Source organism: Saccharomyces cerevisiae, chromosome II, assembly GCF_000146045.2.
Source record: "Saccharomyces cerevisiae S288C chromosome II, complete sequence".
NCBI lineage: Eukaryota > Fungi > Ascomycota > Saccharomycetes > Saccharomycetales > Saccharomycetaceae > Saccharomyces > Saccharomyces cerevisiae.
In genome coordinates, this window is record NC_001134.8 from 197,873 (window position 1) to 220,550 (window position 22,678).

General features: G+C 39.7%; 10 protein-coding genes across 10 annotated transcripts, besides 2 other annotated features; 6 read left to right on the plus strand and 4 right to left on the minus strand.

The window, feature by feature from the left end:
- Positions 1-182: part of a long terminal repeat (Ty3 LTR) that runs on past the window's edge.
- A 258-nt stretch (positions 183-440) lies between these two features.
- Positions 441-601: an origin of replication (ARS231; Autonomously Replicating Sequence).
- Positions 602-1,191: 590 nt separating this feature from the next.
- On the minus strand, positions 1,192-3,876 carry RRN6 (Rrn6p; the record flags this gene model as incomplete). Its single annotated transcript, NM_001178254.2, has 1 exon — positions 1,192-3,876. One exon carries the CDS (start codon positions 3,874-3,876, stop codon positions 1,192-1,194), a length of 2,685 nt encoding a protein of 894 aa, NP_009539.2.
- A 307-nt stretch (positions 3,877-4,183) lies between these two features.
- On the plus strand, positions 4,184-5,389 carry FMT1 (methionyl-tRNA formyltransferase; the record flags this gene model as incomplete). Its single annotated transcript, NM_001178253.1, has 1 exon — positions 4,184-5,389. The coding sequence occupies one exon, from the start codon at positions 4,184-4,186 to the stop codon at positions 5,387-5,389; it is 1,206 nt and encodes a 401-aa protein (NP_009540.2).
- A 276-nt stretch (positions 5,390-5,665) lies between these two features.
- SCT1 (bifunctional glycerol-3-phosphate/glycerone-phosphate O-acyltransferase SCT1) lies at positions 5,666-7,945 on the plus strand (the record flags this gene model as incomplete). Its single annotated transcript, NM_001178251.1, has 1 exon — positions 5,666-7,945. The coding sequence occupies one exon, from the start codon at positions 5,666-5,668 to the stop codon at positions 7,943-7,945; it is 2,280 nt and encodes a 759-aa protein (NP_009542.1).
- Positions 7,946-8,234: 289 nt separating this feature from the next.
- LAA2 (Laa2p) lies at positions 8,235-9,077 on the minus strand (the record flags this gene model as incomplete). Its single annotated transcript, NM_001178250.1, has 1 exon — positions 8,235-9,077. One exon carries the CDS (start codon positions 9,075-9,077, stop codon positions 8,235-8,237), a length of 843 nt encoding a protein of 280 aa, NP_009543.1.
- Positions 9,078-9,321: 244 nt separating this feature from the next.
- Positions 9,322-11,352, plus strand: ALK2 (protein kinase ALK2; the record flags this gene model as incomplete). The annotated part of the gene is made up of 1 exon (NM_001178249.1): positions 9,322-11,352. One exon carries the CDS (start codon positions 9,322-9,324, stop codon positions 11,350-11,352), a length of 2,031 nt encoding a protein of 676 aa, NP_009544.1.
- Positions 11,353-11,536: 184 nt separating this feature from the next.
- YBL008W-A (uncharacterized protein) lies at positions 11,537-11,776 on the plus strand (the record flags this gene model as incomplete). The annotated part of the gene is made up of 1 exon (NM_001184539.1): positions 11,537-11,776. One exon carries the CDS (start codon positions 11,537-11,539, stop codon positions 11,774-11,776), a length of 240 nt encoding a protein of 79 aa, NP_878046.1.
- A 4-nt stretch (positions 11,777-11,780) lies between these two features.
- On the plus strand, positions 11,781-14,303 carry HIR1 (Hir1p; the record flags this gene model as incomplete). The annotated part of the gene is made up of 1 exon (NM_001178248.2): positions 11,781-14,303. One exon carries the CDS (start codon positions 11,781-11,783, stop codon positions 14,301-14,303), a length of 2,523 nt encoding a protein of 840 aa, NP_009545.2.
- Positions 14,304-14,759: 456 nt separating this feature from the next.
- SLA1 (cytoskeletal protein-binding protein SLA1) lies at positions 14,760-18,494 on the minus strand (the record flags this gene model as incomplete). The annotated part of the gene is made up of 1 exon (NM_001178247.1): positions 14,760-18,494. The coding sequence occupies one exon, from the start codon at positions 18,492-18,494 to the stop codon at positions 14,760-14,762; it is 3,735 nt and encodes a 1,244-aa protein (NP_009546.1).
- A 220-nt stretch (positions 18,495-18,714) lies between these two features.
- LDB7 (Ldb7p) lies at positions 18,715-19,257 on the minus strand (the record flags this gene model as incomplete). Its single annotated transcript, NM_001178246.1, has 1 exon — positions 18,715-19,257. One exon carries the CDS (start codon positions 19,255-19,257, stop codon positions 18,715-18,717), a length of 543 nt encoding a protein of 180 aa, NP_009547.2.
- Positions 19,258-19,597: 340 nt separating this feature from the next.
- On the plus strand, positions 19,598-22,528 carry PDR3 (drug-responsive transcription factor PDR3; the record flags this gene model as incomplete). Its single annotated transcript, NM_001178245.1, has 1 exon — positions 19,598-22,528. The coding sequence occupies one exon, from the start codon at positions 19,598-19,600 to the stop codon at positions 22,526-22,528; it is 2,931 nt and encodes a 976-aa protein (NP_009548.1).
- Between the last annotated feature and the right edge of the window lie 150 nt (positions 22,529-22,678).

A 22,678-nucleotide genomic window follows, 5' to 3' on the forward strand; every position in this document is an offset into this window, starting at 1 on the left:
TTTAGATCCGAGATTCCGCGCTTCCACCACTTAGTATGATTCATATTTTATATAATATATAAGATAAGTAACATTCCGTGAATTAATCTGATAAACCGTTTTGACAACTGGTTACTTCCCTAAGACTGTTCATATTAGGATTGTCAAGACACTCCGATATTACTCGAGCCCGTAATACAACACTTTTTTTGGTAAGTAGTTTATAATAACATGTGTTGAAAGATAACAAATGCCACAAAATATCAATGGCTACTTAAAAGGGTAATTGCAAACCATTGGAATGAAATCCTAATATCATCTTCTTACACCGCACGTGATAATAAACTAGTAACACGAATACAACTAAACAGATGATATTATAGACTTTCATTCCAACACATCTGTTGACTAGTAAGATGGATATTAGTCAATAGATGATGTTTCTTATTCCAAACTATCATGGGTTTGTAAGAAAATTTATTTTGAGGGGAATTGATTACATTTCCTTTTTTTTTCAATGTACTTTGAAGTTTTTTCTTGTTTAACAATAAGCTTGCCTAATCATTAAATTAGTGCATAAAAAAAAAGGTAAGCCGAGATTAAATAAGTAAACAAAGACATACTAAAAAAAATCATTCTGGTACATACAGCATTCTAGTTAATGTTAGATTAGCAGTGGAACATTCCATATTTAATCTTGTATCATTATTAAAATAAGGATAAGTCTGAGAAGTCCATTCAACCGGGACTTAACCGCCACTTTAATTAAATCTATGCAGGATTACCCTTGTGTAGGCCACATAAAATTTACTGGAGATTTCTGTCCGGAAAGTTATTGAAAGCTTTTAAGTATACTTAAATGATTTCTCTTTTCCATTTCTACGTTGCCCTTTTATCAATCTTATTGTGGCATCGATCCTTGTACGTCTACTTATTCCATTATTTGATGAAAATTGAATCCCGTCTCTCCGGTCATATTATTTTCTTCACCTTTTACTGCCGTATACAAATATTCCCTCTCGACGTGTACCATCATTTTGATCCGTGACATAGTAGGAATAGATGGATTATGGTCGATTGAGCTTCCAATACTTTGCGTATTGAGCAAGCTATGCAAATTAAAATATCTATAAACTGATAGGAAATGTATATACTGAAGAAAATGTTTATTACTTGTTACATTGTTTTGATTACCTGTGCACGCATTATACCTTATCCAAACCCCCGGATCCTTTTCTTCTTCTTTTTGGCTTTTTGAGAATTACGCGGTTGTGAATCGTTCACAAATGATATCTGCGAGGAAGGGGGCTGCATTAGAGTAAATGCTGGTGTCATTGAATCTGGCAGGACACTTAAGTTTTGAGTGGATTGTGATAACGGAGTAGCTTTTTGTGATTGTGTCTTTAATATTCTTTTCCTCCTTGCCAGTCCGCTACTTTGTGATGATTTGATCGTTGGAATTTGAGATTGCGAATTTAAATTAAATGGAGGCCTGCCATTAAAGGGTGCTGAAAATTGACTATCAAAATTAAATTCATTAGATTCATCTTCTTCATTGATATCATCCATATCCCAAGAGGAGATAATATCCTGGTAAGGACCACTTAGTGATCGTGAAATTTCGTTTTGAATCGGTTCAAAAAGTGATGGTTTTTCAAGTCTCGCTAAACTCCAGATAATGTCTTTGACTATCTCCTTTGTCAGCAGTTCCGCTTGCGGGGATACCAAAACCCAACATTGCAATAATTTGTTGTAAAAGATATCCAAGCCCGGAACGTCTTCATGTAAAAACAAATGTAGCAATTTCTCAAAACCAATAAATGTCACATCCTGATCCTGATAGTACTGGAAAAACTGATCTAGTAATGAAGAAAATTCAGGTATACTCGCGAAGGAATCTGAATTCTCCAAAAGGTTTTTCAATTTTGAATGGCTCAAAGACCCACTAAGGATGCTTTCATCTTTCGTCTTCTGCCAAGATTCAAGCAATTCGTTTGTAGCTATAGATAAGCGATATCCCAAATCTTGGAGATATTTATCTTCGTCGTGACTGTTTTCATGCTCAATTAAATTTTGGACTCGAGATATGCGCTCTCTTTCCTTCAACTTAATTTGAGAAACCAGTGCACCGATACTCTCCTTTTCACGTTCATCAGCGTTATTGAAAAGTGACGCCCATTCGGGATGGTCGACAATGATGGGGGTTTCTTGTTTGTTCGGTTCGGAGTTTTGAGTGTTTGATAAAGCATAGTAATAAACCTCGGATGAGTTCCTTAGTTTGACTAAAAAATCTACAACTAACTCAAAATTTTCATCTGCATCCTCCTCTCTCCGAGATTCATCGTCTATATGATCCAGTGTTAAGATTGTCTCTATACCGGTGGGGGTCCCACCCGGAATTTCAAGAACTGTTGAGCATCCTAAGGATTGAAACAAGTTTGCTTTCCTATGGGAAAATACATGCATATAGATGCGTTTATGCCGCATCGAATATACAAAGGCCACCAGAAGAATATGGTCAGGCTTTTTAACCTTTTGTACAGTGATTCTGAGCGTAGTATCATCTGGATCCAGATCGTGTTTCCAAGATATTCTTCTCACTGGATCATTTGATTCTGATGCCCCTACGATGATTATTTCCCTTGAAGTGAGTAAAATACCATTTTTATCATCTATCCGCTTATAATCACGTATGTTTGACCATGCTTTCGCTTGTACTACTTCCGTTTGCCAATTGTTCATAAAGTCGATCTCAATCATTTTGGACCTATCAAAGACCAGTATTTTTTGGAAGTGTGAAAACCATTCTATTCTTTTCCATGACGATAATTCTTCTGGATCAAAAATCGTACCGTGGAGGTTATCTATTAACTGTAGTTTCCTTTTGTTATTATTATTGAAATTCTTTGGTATCCTCCCGATACTCCAGTTACCTTTTATATCAATGATTGCGAATTGTTGTAAGTCCCAAGGATTGAATGCAAAATCTACCACCTGAAGGTCGTCTATTTCAACAAAATACAGTGGTTCTGAACTACTAACCATGACATCACATGATCTTGAGTGGACACTTTCAATTCTAAAGATTTGGAAAGAATTTTCGGTGATTATGCCCACCAGGTTTGATCTCCGCCCGATGGACTCAGAGGCCCCCGGTATCTTAATACTCTTGATAGGTGAATGCAATTCGATACTCGTTACATTGTTATGTCGGTTTAAATGCAATGTATTTTGTCGTGTCAGAACTGCTATATTTAGGACTGAGCCTGTTTTACCCGAGGCATATGCTATGATTTCGGTTCCGTCTCTATAATTTCTTAAATCTGATGCTGTCTGAATATATTGAGAGTCCAGTCGATTAGCCACAGTAGGATCCCAAAAGAAGGCGTCTTGCATCGGCCTCGAAGAGTTAGTACTTTCTTGTAATGTATCATCTAAGTTGCGCAGCAAATCTGAAGGAATGTAATCTTGAAATGAAACTGGCGTATCGCAGTTCACACCAAACATAGAATCATTACCAACGTCAACTTTCTTAAAAAAATGGACATCTTTCGGTACCACGGGTATCACTGGATTGACCACTATAGATGTATCCCCCTGATTGTCCGTATCTTCATCAATATCGCTAGTTATGAGATCATCGTCGGCATCTGATTCTTGCAAAACCTTGTCGTCGGAAATATATCTTATGGCAGTATCACAAAGCAGACTTTTGACCACTATATGAAGGTCTAGTGCATCCTCGGCCAATGTATCATCTACTGGTCTTAGCCATTGTGGCTTTTCTTGCTTCTTCGTAGTGTAATTTTCTTGCGGACAGTAAAGACTGGCGCCTTGTACACCAACACCCAATTGCGAGCCTAACACATCTGAGCTTGGAATTTGTCCCTCACTCATGCTCAGCCCATAGAACGCCTTCTCTCTTTACTTCAACTTGCCACATCAATATCATTACCAAACTAATATGAAAGCTCATCTCGGTTTCTTAATCGAGAGAATAAAAATTATCGTATGCCCACAGGGTAACCCATATTTATATCAAATGGAAGAAGCGTCCATTAAGAAAAAAGCAAAAAAAGCTGTACCTGCTATTATGGAGAGGAGTAAGCGCTTTTCTCATTAACGTAAAAAGAGAGGTAAGAAAAAAAAGGAAGGGGACCTAGGCACCTCATAGTGAGAAGATTGAAAACGGCGTATCAAACAAATGGTTAAAATGAGAAGAATAACACCTACACGCCTCCTATTCACATGCAGATATATTTCAAACAATGCTTCTCCACCAGTGCAGCCCTTGAATGTGCTTTTCTTTGGTAGCGACACTTTCAGTAATTTCTCATTGCAAGCACTCAATGAGTTGCGTCAAAATAATGGAAGCTGTGGTATAGTGGACAATATTCAAGTAGTAACTAGGTCGCCGAAGTGGTGCGGTAGACAGAAGTCTATTTTGAAATACCCGCCGATCTTCGATATGGCAGAGAAGCTTCAATTGCCACGCCCAATTACATGCGACACCAAGCAGGAAATGTTGGCGCTAAGCAAACTGACACCCAGTCGCCAAGGAAATCCGGAGAACGACGGCTCCGGTGCTCCGTTCAACGCGATCATTGCGGTTTCTTTTGGGAAGCTCATTCCGGGTGACTTGATCCGCGCGGTGCCATTGGCGCTAAACGTCCATCCTTCGCTACTTCCCAGACATAAAGGCAGTGCACCTATCCAGCGAGCTCTGCTCGAGGGTGACACTTACACCGGTGTAACTATACAGACACTGCATCCGGATCGGTTTGACCATGGTGCAATTGTAGCGCAGACGGAGCCACTGGCGATCGCAACAATGCTGTCAAAAGGGAGAGTCAATGATTCGACGGCAGATTTTAATTCTGAGGGCCTGCCTCGGAGGACTGCCATACTGATGGACCAGTTGGGCGCCCTTGGCGCCCAACTTTTGGGCCAAACGCTTCGTGAGAGGTTATATCTACCACAGAACCGTGTGCAAGCGCCAACAGCTTACAAACCCAGTTACGCCCACCGTATAACAACAGAAGATAAACGCATTCATTGGGCGCGCGATTCTGCCGCCGAACTACTTAACAAACTCGAAACGCTCGGTCCTCTGCACGCGTTCAAAGAAGCGACAGCGGCAAGAAAGGACGCTCAAAATTCAGTATTAAAACGAATATTGTTTCATGAGTGTAAAGTGATGAGAGACGCACGTCTAGATAATGGCAGTAAACCGGGCATGTTCAAATATGATGATATTAAAGACTGTATTTTGGTCACCTGTCGCGGCAACTTACTACTATGTGTGAGCCGCCTCCAGTTCGAAGGTTTCGCCGTAGAACGTGCTGGCCAGTTCATGGCGCGCCTGCGGAAAAGATGCGGCGCCCTGAGTGAAAAGTTAGTTTTCCTGTAACCCGGCTCTACATTCCTCTTTTAGTATTCTTCTTCTCCCTTCTTTCAATCCCTCATCCATCGGTCTCTCAACAACTATGGCTGCCAAGCCCTACGCGCTATGAAGAAAAAGAAAAGTAGGCCCGCCTTCTTTCCCAGTTGCAGTTTATTTATGATTCGGAAAGATTGATGTTAGTAATGGCTTGTAGTTCATAACAGAGTGAATTAAGTGTAGGAAGCCCGGAATTAAATATATAGTAAAAAGAGCACAGGGGCGTTTACATCGGGGTAAAAAAAAATGCCTGCACCAAAACTCACGGAGAAATTTGCCTCTTCCAAGAGCACACAGAAAACTACGAATTACAGTTCCATCGAGGCCAAAAGCGTCAAGACGTCGGCTGATCAGGCATACATCTACCAAGAGCCTAGCGCTACCAAGAAGATACTTTACTCCATCGCCACATGGCTGTTGTACAACATCTTCCACTGCTTCTTTAGAGAAATCAGAGGCCGGGGCAGTTTCAAGGTACCGCAACAGGGACCGGTGATCTTTGTTGCGGCTCCGCATGCTAACCAGTTCGTCGACCCTGTAATCCTTATGGGCGAGGTGAAGAAATCTGTCAACAGACGTGTGTCCTTCTTGATTGCGGAGAGCTCATTAAAGCAACCCCCCATAGGGTTTTTGGCTAGTTTCTTCATGGCCATAGGCGTGGTAAGGCCGCAGGATAATTTGAAACCGGCAGAAGGTACTATCCGCGTAGATCCAACAGACTACAAGAGAGTTATCGGCCACGACACGCATTTCTTGACTGATTGTATGCCAAAGGGTCTCATCGGGTTACCCAAATCAATGGGATTTGGAGAAATCCAGTCCATAGAAAGTGACACGAGTTTGACCCTAAGAAAAGAGTTCAAAATGGCCAAACCAGAGATTAAAACTGCTTTACTCACCGGCACTACTTATAAATATGCCGCTAAAGTCGACCAATCTTGCGTTTACCATAGAGTTTTTGAGCATTTGGCCCATAACAACTGCATTGGGATCTTTCCTGAAGGTGGGTCCCACGACAGAACAAACTTGTTGCCCCTGAAAGCAGGTGTGGCGATTATGGCTCTTGGTTGCATGGATAAGCATCCTGACGTCAATGTTAAGATTGTTCCCTGCGGTATGAATTATTTCCATCCACATAAGTTCAGGTCGAGAGCGGTTGTTGAATTCGGTGACCCCATTGAAATACCGAAGGAACTAGTCGCCAAGTACCACAACCCGGAAACGAACAGAGATGCAGTGAAAGAATTATTAGATACCATATCGAAGGGTTTACAATCCGTTACCGTTACATGTTCTGATTATGAAACTTTGATGGTGGTTCAAACGATAAGAAGACTATATATGACACAATTTAGCACCAAGTTACCGTTGCCCTTGATTGTGGAAATGAACAGAAGAATGGTCAAAGGTTACGAATTCTATAGAAACGATCCTAAAATAGCGGACTTGACCAAAGATATAATGGCATATAATGCCGCCTTGAGACACTATAATCTTCCTGATCACCTTGTGGAGGAGGCAAAGGTAAATTTCGCAAAAAACCTCGGACTTGTTTTTTTTAGATCCATCGGGCTCTGCATCCTCTTTTCGTTAGCCATGCCAGGTATCATTATGTTCTCACCTGTCTTCATATTAGCCAAGAGAATTTCTCAAGAAAAGGCCCGTACCGCTTTGTCCAAGTCTACAGTTAAAATAAAGGCTAACGATGTCATTGCCACGTGGAAAATCTTGATTGGGATGGGATTTGCGCCCTTGCTTTACATCTTTTGGTCCGTTTTAATCACTTATTACCTCAGACATAAACCATGGAATAAAATATATGTTTTTTCCGGGTCTTACATCTCGTGTGTTATAGTCACGTATTCCGCCTTAATCGTGGGTGATATTGGTATGGATGGTTTCAAATCTTTGAGACCACTGGTTTTATCTCTTACATCTCCAAAGGGCTTGCAAAAGCTACAAAAGGATCGTAGAAATCTGGCAGAAAGAATAATCGAAGTTGTAAATAACTTTGGAAGCGAATTATTCCCCGATTTCGATAGTGCCGCCCTACGTGAAGAATTCGACGTCATCGATGAAGAGGAAGAAGATCGAAAAACCTCAGAATTGAATCGCAGGAAAATGCTAAGAAAACAGAAAATAAAAAGACAAGAAAAAGATTCGTCATCACCTATCATCAGCCAACGTGACAACCACGATGCCTATGAACACCATAACCAAGATTCCGATGGCGTCTCATTGGTCAATAGTGACAATTCCCTCTCTAACATTCCATTATTCTCTTCTACTTTTCATCGTAAGTCAGAGTCTTCCTTAGCTTCGACATCCGTTGCACCTTCTTCTTCCTCCGAATTTGAGGTAGAAAACGAAATCTTGGAGGAAAAAAATGGATTAGCAAGTAAAATCGCACAGGCCGTCTTAAACAAGAGAATTGGTGAAAATACTGCCAGGGAAGAGGAAGAGGAAGAAGAAGAGGAAGAAGAAGAAGAGGAAGAAGAAGAAGAAGGGAAAGAAGGAGATGCGTAGATGCCATTTACTGACGGTGAAGATACTAGAAACTAAATCTTTCGCCGTTCTATTTATGTAATAAACCCATTATTGCTCATTGGGAGTTGTAAATATTAATGCTCAATGTTTATGTATATCCCTCGCACAGGGGCTTTTTATTTCTTGAGGGGGGGACTAATTGTATAATTGTATGTTTTATAAAAAAGTATATTGCTCTTTTACGACTTTTGGTCTGGTCCCCTATGCTACTAATAACATTTTATTCTCTTCAAACTTCAACGTTCAACCTGCTTTGCCGAGACGGCGATTAGTATCCTACCCAACTGAACCTTTTCTTTTTGTTTCGCTTTTTGTTATACAATGCAATTTCGTCTCGCTGTAGTCTTTGGGTATGTCCTGTCAAATTCGTCACTACATTTTCAAAAGTTGTCTTATCCTTTAGGAGGTCTCGCTGTTGTTTCTTCAATGATCTTGATTTACTAACCAAAAAGTCAATGGATTGACACAATGTATCGTGGTATTGGCGTAAAGATTCTTCATCCATACTAGTAAAATCTGCCATAAGCAATTGCGGTATATGCTGCTCTTGCTCACGCTCCTCTTCCTTTTGAAGAGATTTTAAAGTCATTGGTGGTGTATAGTCAATTTTGAAATTATCCCTCAGGAAGAGACCAGTAGCCGTTTGCTCATTTTTCTCCACTGCATCGCATATCCTTTTGAACAACTCATCATTCAACGGTTCTTCCTCCCTCTTCGTACCAACACCCTCAGAGCCATTATTATCCGATAATCTCAAAATGTGGAGCAAGTTTCTGCGTATATGAGATTTATTCCATATGAATGGCTGTAACACAGGATCTAATTGTACGAGTTGTTCATAAATGACATGGGGTCGTTCATCTTCAATAAGTTTGCTCAGCTTGAAACAGTCATTCTTTATGGTTTCTTCTTCCAGGTCAAATTCTCCCTTTGGTAGTATCTTATTCAAGCAGTTATCTACTACAGATTCGGAAGACGTCGTTAAAGTAGAATTCTGGTTATAGAGGTCATTTTCAACTGAGGCATCTGAAAAATTCCCAAAATCATCACTAGAATCACTTTCTGCATCTAATGCATTTGTGACAGGTTCTATCTGATCTCTATCGCTCATTTGCTTGCTTTGAAAGAGGTGCCTTTTTCTATCTTGCTACACCTTAAATTCTCGTTTGTGATACGCCTAACGTTTTTTTTTTTTTTCAGTTTTGATAGCAATTCGCGAAACTTTTTGTAACATCTTCTCTTCTCGAAAAGCGAAAATAGTAAACAATAACTTAAAGCGTATTGGTATTAATATATTTAGTTGTAGTAAAATCATTTCACCAAACACACATACATGCGCTATTTGTATTGAGAAAATGAATTTTGATGCGGTAGCAGATCAACAGATGACTGACAGAAGGTATTTTGCTCTCGAAGTAGCAGAAAGCGATGATGCCGACAGCTCATTAAATTCTTCATCCATGGGAAGCCCCGCAGTGGATGTAGGAAGAAAAGTTTACAAAATCACTTCGCACAAGGGTTCAGCAGAAGATGAGAGTCAATCCTTTTTTACTTCTTCAGATTCTCCAACATCCAAAACAAGGCCTGTAGGTAAAACCATCGAAAACGATGATTACTATGGTAAAAGATCTTCTACAGGTTCATCGCTCAAACAACTCTTCAATAAAATTAATATTAATGATACCGCTCACTCTTCAAACAAAGAAAATGTATCTCAGTCGGTGCTATCGGAAAACAAGCTGCTCTCTCCATCTAAAAGGTTGTCGAAGCAAGGTCTTACAAAGGTGACTAACTCCAAGTTTCGTACACCCTTGAGACCTATTTCAAACCAATCGACTTTATCAAGGGATGAGCCTGTTAAAGATTTTAGATCACTTAAGTTTCGGAGCGGTAGTGATTTCAAATGCTGGGGTGACGAGAAGACAAGTTCTCATGTTCATTCATCCAGTGTGAACTCAGTTAATTCCTTTACTTCTACCACCTCTTCTTCAAAGTGGAAGTTCTGGAAAAATGATAACCTATTGTCGAGGTCGCTATCTTCCAGATCTGTGAATGACCAAGATCCGAACTTTGTTCAGCCAAAACCAACCAATTCGTTACAAAAGAAGTCTTCAATTTCAAGTTTTCACAATTCTATTTTTGGTGGTGGCAAACACACAGAGAAGAAGAGGAATTCTGGATTTATTATGCCCGATCATCAGAGCACGAAGGAGCTAAACCACAAACATTCATCATCGAACCTTTCCTTTAGAAGTTTGAAGCATAAAACATCACATTCTTCACTAAATAAGCTCAAAGTAAGGCGTAAAGGAAATACACAAGAACTGAATCATCCGATCAAAAAAACTTGCCAAATATCATTGCCTGTTCCAGACCAAGTCTCAAAGGACAAGATTCAACTGAAATTGAAAAATTCAACATCATTGGCATCCTTATCTTCAGAAGTCACTCCCATAAACACTTTGGACTACAATGATTCAATTTTGCAACAAATATTACAACTTTGTGATGTTAAGTATATATTACATGATCTACGTGAAGCTCAGTCATTAGGCTTGTTTACGTTGAATACTAGATCGGTTCAGCTGTCTCATAACTTTTGGCAAACTTATCATAGCGATATGCAAACTTCACTCATTTGCAAGAAAGTATGTCTAGGGGCTCTAAGTGATTTGACTACTTCAAACTTGATATCCTTACATGAATTGAAATCATTACGGTTAATACAAGGAACTAGCGGTGTCGCCAATTTACTGCAAGCTTATGTTGTGCCCTCAAATCAATGTGAAAATGACCAAAACTTGATACTGTACTTATTTTTCAAATACCAGGGAACTCCTCTATCAAGGTGCTCTAACATTGATTACTCTCAAGCATTGTCTATTTTCTGGCAGTGCAGCAGTATTTTATATGTTGCTGAATCCAAATTTCAGCTCGAACACAGGAATCTAACTTTGGACCATATTTTGATAGACTCTAAAGGGAATGTTACTTTAATTGATATGAAGTGCTGTCGTTTCTTGAATATAGACAACAATAAGGCTTCCTATACAAGATTAGACCATCATTATTTCTTCCAAGGCCGGGGGACTCTTCAATTCGAGATATATGAACTGATGAGAAGCATGCTGCCTCAGCCAATATCCTGGGCTACATTTGAACCAAGAACAAACCTATTATGGTTATATCACCTAAGTAGCAGCCTGCTAAAAATGGCCAAAAAAGCCGTAGTCAGCGGCGCTTTGAACCGGGAAGAAAATATCTTAATCGAGTTGACGCACTTACTCGATCCTGCTCGAAAACATTCCAAAACAATTTTCAAAAAGGAACTTGTTATAAGAACTTGCGGTGATTTGTTATCTTTGAAGGGAGAAATAATGCAGTAAAGACATCGTAGTAATAAGGTGCAAGCTTTTGTATCCTTCTTAATGATTTGTAAGCAAAAAAAAATTACGTACATCAATTTGTAATGGAAAGGAAATAAATAGTATAATATGAACACTCTTTCTGAGAACAGTTATCTTTAGCTTGCCCCACAAACTGAAAGCACATTTTTAAAATGTTTTACAGATGAAAATGAACCCTTGTACTGTTATCCTCTGTAAGTCGTTATTTTTCTTTTGCCTTTTTCAGGTTGACTGCTACTGTAATCGTAAGAATATTCAAAATCAATCATCTCGCATCGCAACAAAAATAAAACGAAGTTACTGGTTTAGGTGGCAGAAACATATAATATTGGCGAACATTCATAAAATAATTAAGGCTTACCAACGAAGCATAATAAAATTGCCAGTAACCAAAGGTCTCTGATAACATGAAAGTGGTAAAGTTTCCATGGTTGGCTCACCGTGAAGAATCGCGAAAATATGAAATATACACAGTCGATGTTAGCCACGATGGGAAAAGGTTGGCCACAGGCGGCCTAGATGGCAAGATTAGGATATGGTCCATAGATTCCATTTTGCGTTGCATGGAACTAGAATCTCTAACTCCTGAGATACCTCTTCCGCAAGACTTGCAGATGCCGTTATGTAGCATGAGTAGGCATACCGGCTCGATAACATGTGTCAAATTCTCACCGGATGGAAAGTACCTTGCAAGTGGATCCGATGATCGAATTTTACTGATATGGGCTCTTGACGAGGAGCAAAGCTCACAACCCGCCTTTGGTTCTGAGCATGAGAGAGAGCATTGGACAGTTCGTAAAAGATTGGTTGCACACGATAACGACATACAAGACATTTGCTGGGCGCCAGACTCCAGCATACTAGTGACAGTTGGTTTAGATAGATCTGTCATAGTCTGGAACGGTTCTACATTTGAAAAACTGAAGAGATTTGACGTACATCAATCACTTGTTAAGGGCGTTGTTTTTGATCCCGCTAATAAGTATTTTGCGACTACATCTGATGATAGAACCATGAAGATATTTAGATATCACAAGACGGGGGATATTTCTTTTACAATAGAGCATATAATCACCGAGCCATTCAAAGAATCACCCTTGACTACTTATTTTAGAAGGCCATCGTGGTCTCCCGATGGGCAACATATTGCAGTTCCGAACGCCACTAATGGGCCCGTAAGTTCTGTGGCAATTGTAAATAGAGGAACTTGGGATACAAATGTTAGTTTAATTGGTCATGATGCACCTACAGAAGTCGCAAGGTTTAATCCTAGATTGTTTGAGAGAAATGCGGGTGTCAAGCAAAAAAAAGACGATGACCCAGAAAATGCTCTAGTGGGGCAAAACGATGATAAAGTTCACCATTTTGATAAAAACATCGACTCTGTTGTGGCAACAGCTGGGCAAGATAAATCCTTAGCGGTCTGGAGTACAAGTAGACCAAGGCCAATATTAGTTGCTTTCGATATCGCAAATAAATCAATTACTGATATGTCTTGGAATCCAGACGGCTCTTTATTATTTGTTGCGTCATTAGACTCTTCAATCACCTTGTTTAAATTCGAAAATAATGAACTAGGCAAGCCAATTCCTTTGGAAAAAAATATGGAGCAGTTATATAGGTACGGTGTTGACAAGGACTCATTAGATTTCCCTGAAAGTATCAACCAACTGTTACTCGAAGATCAGACAAAATCATTTAAGCATACAAAAATTTCAACATCGAAACTAGGTGAAAACCACCCGACACTTGCAACAAATTCAGCTTCAAATCAAAAAGATAACAATGATGCTTCTGTCTCTAGAAGTGAACATATAAATATCTTGATTCCAAAGAGGAAAAAGGATGCTATACTGAATAAAGCCGTAACTCTTAAAAGCGGTAAAAAGCGTGTGGCACCGACATTGATATCGACTTCATCATCTTCTCCCTTTTCTAATGGAATCAAAAAGCCTACATTGGATAGTAAAAGGATTGAAAATAATGTAAAATCATCCACCAAGACCATTAACAGTAAAAATACATTGCTAAATGTGCCAGAAGGCGTTGAAAAGAAAATTAGTATCTCATCGTTCCCATTGCCAAGGTTGGGCATACATTCTTTGATTATGGGTACAAAAGAAAGGAGTGCATGGAAAATCTCAAATTCAGAGCTGGAGAATGATGATGCAGATAATGCGGGTGGTAAGGGTTCAGATGGTACGAGCAACAGTATTGACGACATTGCAGTTCTCTCAGAGGAAGAAAATGACTTTCATAGGATGACTTTGAACGCCAAGCTAACCCAGGAGAAGATCTGGAGCGAAGAGCCGACAACACGATGCCTTCTGCAGTCCGATGTCATACCAGACACAGATGTTGTCGTTCTTGAGGGGGGTAGTTTAGACGATATAGCCGTTTTAGAAATAAGAAACGGTGTTGAGAGATCAATACAATTTGATTCTGAAGCACTTTTAGATAATCCTACCAGAATCTTAGGCTATCAAGGAGGTAAAAGAACCATCGAGACCTTTATTCCAGAAGTTATCATTTGTGCAATAGGATCAAAAGATTGTAAGTGCTGGTGCCTAGCTTCAGCTAATGGCTCTATTTACATACTTTCATACAATGGACAGCAGAGAATCCCAAAAATTTGCCTAGGACATAAAGTTATTAAAATGGTAACATCAAGCAAATACCTCCTTGTTCTAACTGAAAGAGGTTTATTTTTTGCATGGGACTTGCTGGATTTAAAATTAGTACTGCGAAATGTACCTATATTACCAATTTTGAACGGTCAGCCAATTCATGGAAACAAGGTAAGAATCAACAAGGTTATTAAATGCTTTCGTTTGGATGGTTCTAGTTGTGATTTGCTTTTAGAGGTTGGCGATCCTAAAAATGTGTATAAATGGACTAAGGATCTGGGTTGTTGGTCGTTATATAAATAATAAGCTTATACCCCTTCCTTTGGACAAGTTTTTTCCCTCATAATTACGTCTATATTTTATAAATATCATTGTAGTATTCGCATTGTTTAAGTGGTTACCATTTGAAACGACTCATACAGACAAGCGGTTACAGATGAAGCTTTCTGAAGGCACAGATCAGAAGTATTTTAATGTCGGTTGTCTATTAGTGGAACCAAAGTGACTACACACCTCCTCTGTCTGGAAGAAATAAATTCTTAGGGTCGACTCCACCATTTCAACTTTAGTATAATATGACAATAAAACATTATTGGGACTGAGAACGATTATATTAAAATTAGTAAAATACATACATAACTACTTATAAAAAAAAAAAGAGAAATTTGCCATTTTCACGAGTATAAGCACAGATTGTACGAAACTATTTCATATAGCTTGTTTTAGTTATTATCCTATAAAATCTTAAAATACATTAATCTAGAATCCAAACGGATTTGATGCAGTAGCATTGAATATGTTGGCTTGCCTTGATTGTTGAGGTCCATTACCAAACCCAAATCCAGTAGGTTGGTTCTGTAATGCTTGTTGTTGTGGTTGTTGCATAGCACCCCCAGTGTTAAAAGTGTTCATCATCTGTGGTTGTTGCATAATTCCATCGGTGTTGAATGTGTTCATCATCTGTGGTTGTTGCATAGCACCACCAGTATTGAAAGTAGTCATCATTTGGAGCTCTTGCATAACACCACCAGTATTGAAGGTATTCATCGTTTGTGGTTGCTGTTGTTGAAGAACGCCCCCTGTACTTAAAGTATTCATGGCTCCACCAGTGAACTGGTTCTGGTTTAATGGCGCAATACCTCCGGTTTTTTGTAAAGTCAAACCGAATTGGGATTGCGGCCGGAACCCGCCAGTGTTTTGAGCTTGAGAGCTGAACGAAGTCTGGGGAATCATGGCGCCTCCAGTATTAAATGTATTCAAAGCACCACCAGTTCTCTGCAAAGGCATCATTGCTCCCCCTGTAACTTGTGGTAAAGCATTGAAGGACGTTTGAGGCATCATTGCTCCTCCAGTAATTTGTGGTACAGCATTGAAGGATGTTTGAGGCATCATGGCACTCCCTGTATTTTGAGGTTGGGTCATCATTGCACCACCTGTTAATTGCTGTGAAACGCCAAATGATGTTTGTGGAATCATAGTGCCGCCTGTTCTTTGTACAGTTGGCATTGAGACACCAGTATTAGCTGAAATTAATCCATTAGCAGTTTTTTGGACAGGTAATATTGAACCTGTTGGAAGTTGTTGTTGCCCCTGAACATTGAATGAAGTTTGCGGGAATTGCGCACCTCCTGTGGTGGCAATTGGTATTAGGCCACCTCCAGTTTTTTGCAGAGGTAAGACGGTAGCTGCTGCGCCGAACGTAGTTTGTGGCATCATTGCGCCGCCAGTGTTAGAGATAGGAATTAACCCATTTCCTGTCTTTTGAACAGGTAGGATACCACCAGTAACTTGCGATTGCATACCAAAAGTTGTTTGTGGTACAACGAAGCCGCCGGTTCTTTGCATAGGCAGCATATCGCCCCCAGTAATCATTGGCATCATCACAAAGCCAGTAGATAAGGGTAAGATATTGTTGCCACCGGTTTTGAATGGATCCAATGGAGCGGGAGCAGATGAAACCGGAGCAGATGAAACCGGAGCAGCAGGAACAGTGGTGCCGCCAGTTTTCACGGGTTCCAAATCTTTTAGGTTTGGTTCAGGTGTCGAGGCAGCTGCCTTTTTAGGTTCTAAAGGTTGCAAGTCTAATAAATCCTGCATGGAACCAGTAAATTCTGATTTCTTAGAGAGTAAATTAGATTCAGACTTAGAAGCCGGTTTAACAGTCCAAGCATCATCTGTCTCAGCTGATGTGGAAGGAGCTGTTTGAGCAGGACTTGTTGTTTGTGGCAACAATTGCTGAGGCAGTGAGGTTTCCGGACTTGTAGCAACGTTCAATGAACCATCAGGTTGTGAAAACATATTTCCAGTGGCATTTGTAGGAATTGATGCAATATTTTCTCTTCCAAATTTCTTGTCAAGATGTTTCATTACTCTAACAATATCACCTTCGCGCAGACCCAAGGTTCTTAACATTGAGTTATTGATGTCAGGCATCATGTCTTCAGTAAGCTGTTCTCTATCAAAATTTATTGTATATCTTTGACAATTGCTTACATCAACGCCGCAATTCAAGAAAAATTCGAACCAATCATATTTGTTACTGGAGTTGTTGTTATTGCTGCTTTCGGCTGGTGGTACGGACGTCGTATTTGGAACGGAGGTAGTAGAGGTTGGTCTTGGTGGTTTTATTGGAGGCAATTCCTTTTCTTGCAACCTTGATCTTTCTTCATCTAGGAGTTCTCTGGCTTTTTTCAATTCGTATAATTCACGCTCTTTCAATCTCCTATCGCGTTCTTTTTCCTCCTGCTCCTTCAATCTCCTTCTTCTTTCTCTTTCAGAGTCTCTTGAATCAGTGCCACGGGAACTAGACCCATCATTCGCCTTAAATTTCTCTAAGGAGAACCCAGTAATTTTTTCCACATACGCTAAATCTTCATTGGATAGTTTATCAGCGGCGACAGCAATCTTGACACCATTAGCCTTGTGCAAGTGGATTTTCCCCTTAGCACATCCAATGAATTCTGCATCCACTTTGAAAGTACCACTTCTATCAACCCATAGACGCGATTTTTTTGGATTGGGGAAATCTTTGGTCGCCGAAGAGTTTTTTTTGTGAGAGGACAATGAACTTTTTCTTGACCTTTTACCGGCAGCACTACCTACAACATCGTTTTGTAGTTCATCATCTTTCCAACTGGCATTGGCATTGGATTTAGATCTTGATCTAGATCTCGACCTAGATGGAGATTTGGTGAAGTTTTTCTTGATAGACTTGATGATACCGCTTGCTGTAGATTCAGTATGTTTTTTGTCACGAACAGGCTCAATAAACTGTGCAGGAACGAGACCGCTTTTCCCTGAATCAACCAGTTGGCACATCCACCAGTCCTTAGATTTTTTATCATCTAAAATGTAGACTTTATCGCCTGATTTTATGGTTAATTCGTCCTGTGATTCAGCCATGAAGTCATATTGAACAATACCTCTCTTTTTGGATTTGGAAGCCATTTCGACTTCTCTCAACCCAGGATCACGGGAAGCACCTTTATATTCACCAATAATGTTCATGATCTCTTCACATGTGGTGGTATTACCAGTGTGTAATTCAAGGCTTCTATATGGATCAACAAATTCCAAGAACATGTGTTTCTTTTCGTTATCATAAGAGACCAATTTATCAATTGACCACTCATGAGGAGTCCCCTTTTGGGGTATGAAGTTTATCTTGTTGTTACCGATTGATAGCTTGGCCTTCTTCTTTTTCCTTCCCTCGATTTCGGTAACGTTCCAAGAGTGATACTCTGTATTGTATTCGTGATTTCCAACGTTGTTGCTGTTGCTGTTGTAATAGTAATCATCCTCTTCATCGTCATTATCGTTATCGCTGTATGATAGTCTTGTACGAGATCGAACAGCCGCAGCGGTGGCATCAGTAGTTTCGGTAGTAGCCGTTGGTCTTGCAGGCATGGCAGGAGGAGGGCCCTCTTCATCCTCATCTGGAGCTTGGTCTTCTTTACTTTGCATCATACGAGCTCTATCATTGTGTTGAGGAGGTGGTAAAAAGTTGGTGGGTAGTACGGCAGCAGAAGCAGGAGCGGCTGCAGGAGTAGCTGCAGGAGCTTCAGCGGCAGCGGGAGCCTGTTCCTGCTTGGAAGTGGACCCATTCTCTGGTTCGACGTAATTGCCTGGAATGAAGCCGAATTCATTGGAAACGGTAGACTTAACCAACAGCCAATCAGCATCTTTATCATCGAATACATCAAAAACGTCATTTTCATGAAACGTCAATTCTTCATCAGCATTTTGCACCTGTTCATAATCATAAATGGCTCTTACCTTCTTCAAAACAGGAGCTTCTTCAATGTAAGTGGAGGGCACTAGACCCACCGGTTCTTCGCTATCGGAACCAATGACTCTTTTCTTTACTGTCCACCAATCGTCAATGTCTGACTTCTGTAAGAGGTACAACAGATCGTCTTCTTGGATGGCCAGTTCTTCTGGTGTCTGCGGCTCATAGGCATAGACGGCCCTATAGATGCCCAGAAACACAGTCATACTCTAGCTCTTTTGTATATAACACACTCTGTCGCCTTGGCTATGTTACACTATCCCTTCTTTTAGGATTGCAATAGATATACATAGTATATATGCGCTAAATATTCGTTCTGTTTTCGTCTGATGTATCTCGATTTCGCATGAGTGGAAGGAAGCCCCTTTTAGGAATCGTATAGTCACTTTCTACGAAGCAACATTCTACCTCTATCAATTACATGGTTTAATCTACGCAGGCATGTTCTCTAAGTTGAGACCGCCTATGGGAACCTATAAATCGTGATTGACACCGTTTGCATATTATCACTTTTCTTTTCCTTTTAGCCTCGCTATTCCTGGGGCTCTCTATGTGTGATTGGAAGGGTAGAGACAATTGTCCTGCGCCGGCAAGAAAAACATCGTGTGTCTCTAGAGCAGCTTTGCATTCTAATGTGCGGTGGAAATGGTGCGAAAAGTCGACACTTGACAGGGCTTCCAACTGCTGGCGTGGCACATAACTGCCCAGCAGTGAATGGCCTACTTCATACTCCACCTGTGCCGCATCGGCGAGCGACACTTTACCGCCTAGGTAACCATGTACAGCTACTCTTTTGGGCTTGGATACCTTCGCTTTACTATTCTCACTGCCCTCTATGCCCTTGTCGGTAGCATGAGATTGTTGCGTAAGCTGTTGAAGCTCAGTCGCACTGAACACTACCTGGGATGACTTTTCCAGCGCTGAAAGCCCTGCGAGTACGTCATAGTATCCCATATTACTTCCACTCATTCTCAGCTATTCCTTGTTAACACCGTGCTCTGCTGCTTTCAGGTAAAGCCATTATTTCCACGACAACTGCATTTCACTTTTCATTTTCTTCCAGAACAACAGGCGCTGCCCTTGTTTCCGCGGAGCTGCCTCCTCTGCCGCTCGGACTTTCCGCGGAATAATAAATGAACTATCACAGTGAGTCTTAGAATGCAAATATGTAGATACTGTTATAGAATCTCATTAATGTATTTATGTATTTCCTGTGTTTGTGTCTTCAGGAGCCTTCCAAAGCAACCATAGGTCTTAGGCGACAACTGCATCAGCAGTTTTATTAATTTTTTCTTATTGCGTGACCGCAATGAAAGTGAAGAAATCAACTAGATCAAAAGTTTCGACAGCATGTGTCAATTGCAGAAAAAGGAAAATCAAATGCACAGGTAAATATCCATGTACCAACTGCATTTCTTACGATTGTACGTGTGTATTCCTAAAAAAACATTTACCGCAGAAGGAGGATAGTTCCCAGTCTTTGCCTACTACAGCTGTTGCTCCACCCTCTTCCCACGCCAATGTAGAGGCTTCAGCAGATGTACAGCATCTGGACACTGCGATTAAGCTAGATAATCAATATTACTTCAAACTGATGAACGACCTGATACAGACTCCAGTCTCTCCGAGTGCGACGCATGCTCCTGATACTTCCAATAATCCTACTAATGATAATAATATTCTCTTTAAAGATGATTCCAAATATCAAAATCAACTGGTTACGTATCAAAATATTCTGACAAATTTGTACGCTCTGCCGCCTTGTGATGACACTCAGCTCTTGATTGATAAAACGAAGTCGCAGTTGAATAACCTGATTAACAGTTGGAATCCCGAAATAAACTACCCCAAGCTTTCCAGTTTCTCTCCTCGCCCACAAAGATCGATAGAAACGTATCTTTTAACCAACAAGTATAGAAATAAAATACACATGACGAGGTTCTCCTTTTGGACAGACCAAATGGTTAAATCACAAAGTCCAGATTCATTTCTAGCCACCACTCCACTAGTAGATGAAGTATTTGGTCTTTTCTCTCCAATACAGGCTTTTTCACTAAGAGGTATAGGATATTTAATTAAAAAAAATATCGAAAACACGGGTTCATCGATGTTAATAGATACAAAGGAAACTATTTATCTAATATTAAGATTGTTTGATTTGTGTTATGAACATTTGATCCAAGGTTGCATCTCTATTTCTAATCCATTAGAGAACTATCTTCAAAAAATAAAGCAAACTCCTACTACGACGGCATCTGCTAGTTTGCCTACTTCCCCAGCACCTTTATCTAACGATTTAGTCATTTCTGTTATTCATCAACTACCTCAGCCATTTATACAATCGATTACCGGGTTTACGACTACTCAATTGATAGAAAATTTACATGATTCATTTTCGATGTTTCGAATAGTTACTCAAATGTATGCTCAACATAGGAAGCGCTTTGCGGAATTTTTAAACCAAGCTTTCTCCTTGCCCCATCAAGAAAAGAGTGTTTTATTCTCGTCATTCTGCTCATCAGAATATCTTCTATCTACTCTTTGTTACGCATACTACAATGTTACCCTATATCACATGTTGGACATAAACACTTTAGATTACCTAGAGATTTTAGTGTCATTGCTAGAAATCCAAAATGAAATTGATGAGCGTTTTGGATTTGAAAAAATGCTAGAAGTTGCGGTTACATGCTCCACTAAGATGGGATTGTCTCGTTGGGAGTATTATGTTGGAATAGACGAAAATACTGCCGAACGGAGAAGAAAAATATGGTGGAAAATATACAGTCTGGAAAAGCGTTTTTTAACTGATCTTGGTGATTTATCCTTAATAAATGAACATCAAATGAATTGTCTCTTGCCGAAGGATTTCAGGGACATGGGATTCATTAACCATAAAGAATTTTTAACGAAAATTGGTACGTCCTCTTTATCACCGTCATCGCCCAAGCTAAAAAACTTGTCATTGTCCAGGCTTATTGAATATGGTGAGTTAGCGATAGCCCAAATTGTTGGAGATTTTTTTTCAGAGACTCTTTATAATGAGAAATTCACGTCTTTAGAAGTATCCGTTAAACCCACAATTATCAGACAAAAGTTATTGGAGAAAGTTTTTGAGGACATTGAATCTTTTAGGTTAAAATTGGCCAAAATAAAGCTTCACACCTCAAGAGTTTTTCAAGTAGCTCACTGCAAATATCCAGAATATCCAAAAAACGATCTAATTGAAGCAGCTAAATTTGTAAGTTACCATAAAAATACATGGTTCTCCATCTTGGGTGCTGTTAACAATCTTATTGCTAGGCTATCTGAAGATCCAGAGGTGATAACTGAGCAAAGCATGAAATATGCGAATGAAATGTTTCAAGAATGGAGGGAAATTAATCAATTCTTAATACAGGTTGATACTGATTTTATTGTTTGGGCATGTTTGGACTTTTATGAACTGATATTTTTCGTGATGGCTTCAAAATTTTATGTGGAAGACCCGCACATCACTTTAGAGGATGTTATCAACACTTTGAAAGTTTTTAAGAGAATAACTAACATTATTTCTTTTTTTAATAATAATTTGGACGAGAAGGATTATGATTGTCAAACTTTCAGGGAGTTTTCGAGAAGTTCGAGTTTGGTTGCCATATCCATAAGAATCATATTTTTAAAATACTGCTATGCCGAACAAATTGATAGAGCCGAATTCATCGAACGTTTGAAAGAAGTTGAACCGGGTCTAAGTGACCTTTTGCGTGAGTTTTTTGATACCCGCTCTTTTATTTACAGGTACATGTTGAAATCCGTTGAAAAATCAGGCTTTCATTTAATAATTAGAAAAATGTTAGAAAGCGACTATAAATTTTTGTATAGAGACAAATTGGCCACTGGTAATATTCCAGACCAAGGAAATTCAAGCCAAATTTCTCAGTTGTATGACAGTACTGCTCCTTCATACAACAATGCTTCTGCCTCAGCAGCAAACTCACCGTTGAAGTTATCGTCTTTGTTGAACTCTGGAGAGGAATCGTACACTCAAGACGCATCAGAAAATGTTCCATGTAATCTGCGGCATCAAGATCGATCGTTACAACAGACAAAAAGACAACATTCTGCGCCTAGCCAAATAAGCGCTAATGAGAATAATATATACAACTTGGGTACTTTAGAGGAGTTTGTCAGCAGTGGTGACCTGACTGATTTATATCATACTCTGTGGAATGACAATACTTCATATCCCTTCTTATGAAAACGCAAAGAAAATAGGGAAGCAGAGCATAACCATAGTAAATGGGACACTTATAACTCAAGAATTTAATTGACCCCCTACTCATACTGAGGAATGTGGCGTCCTCGTCATTATATGTTCGTAAGCTAATTGGGCGAAACTTTAGTCTGT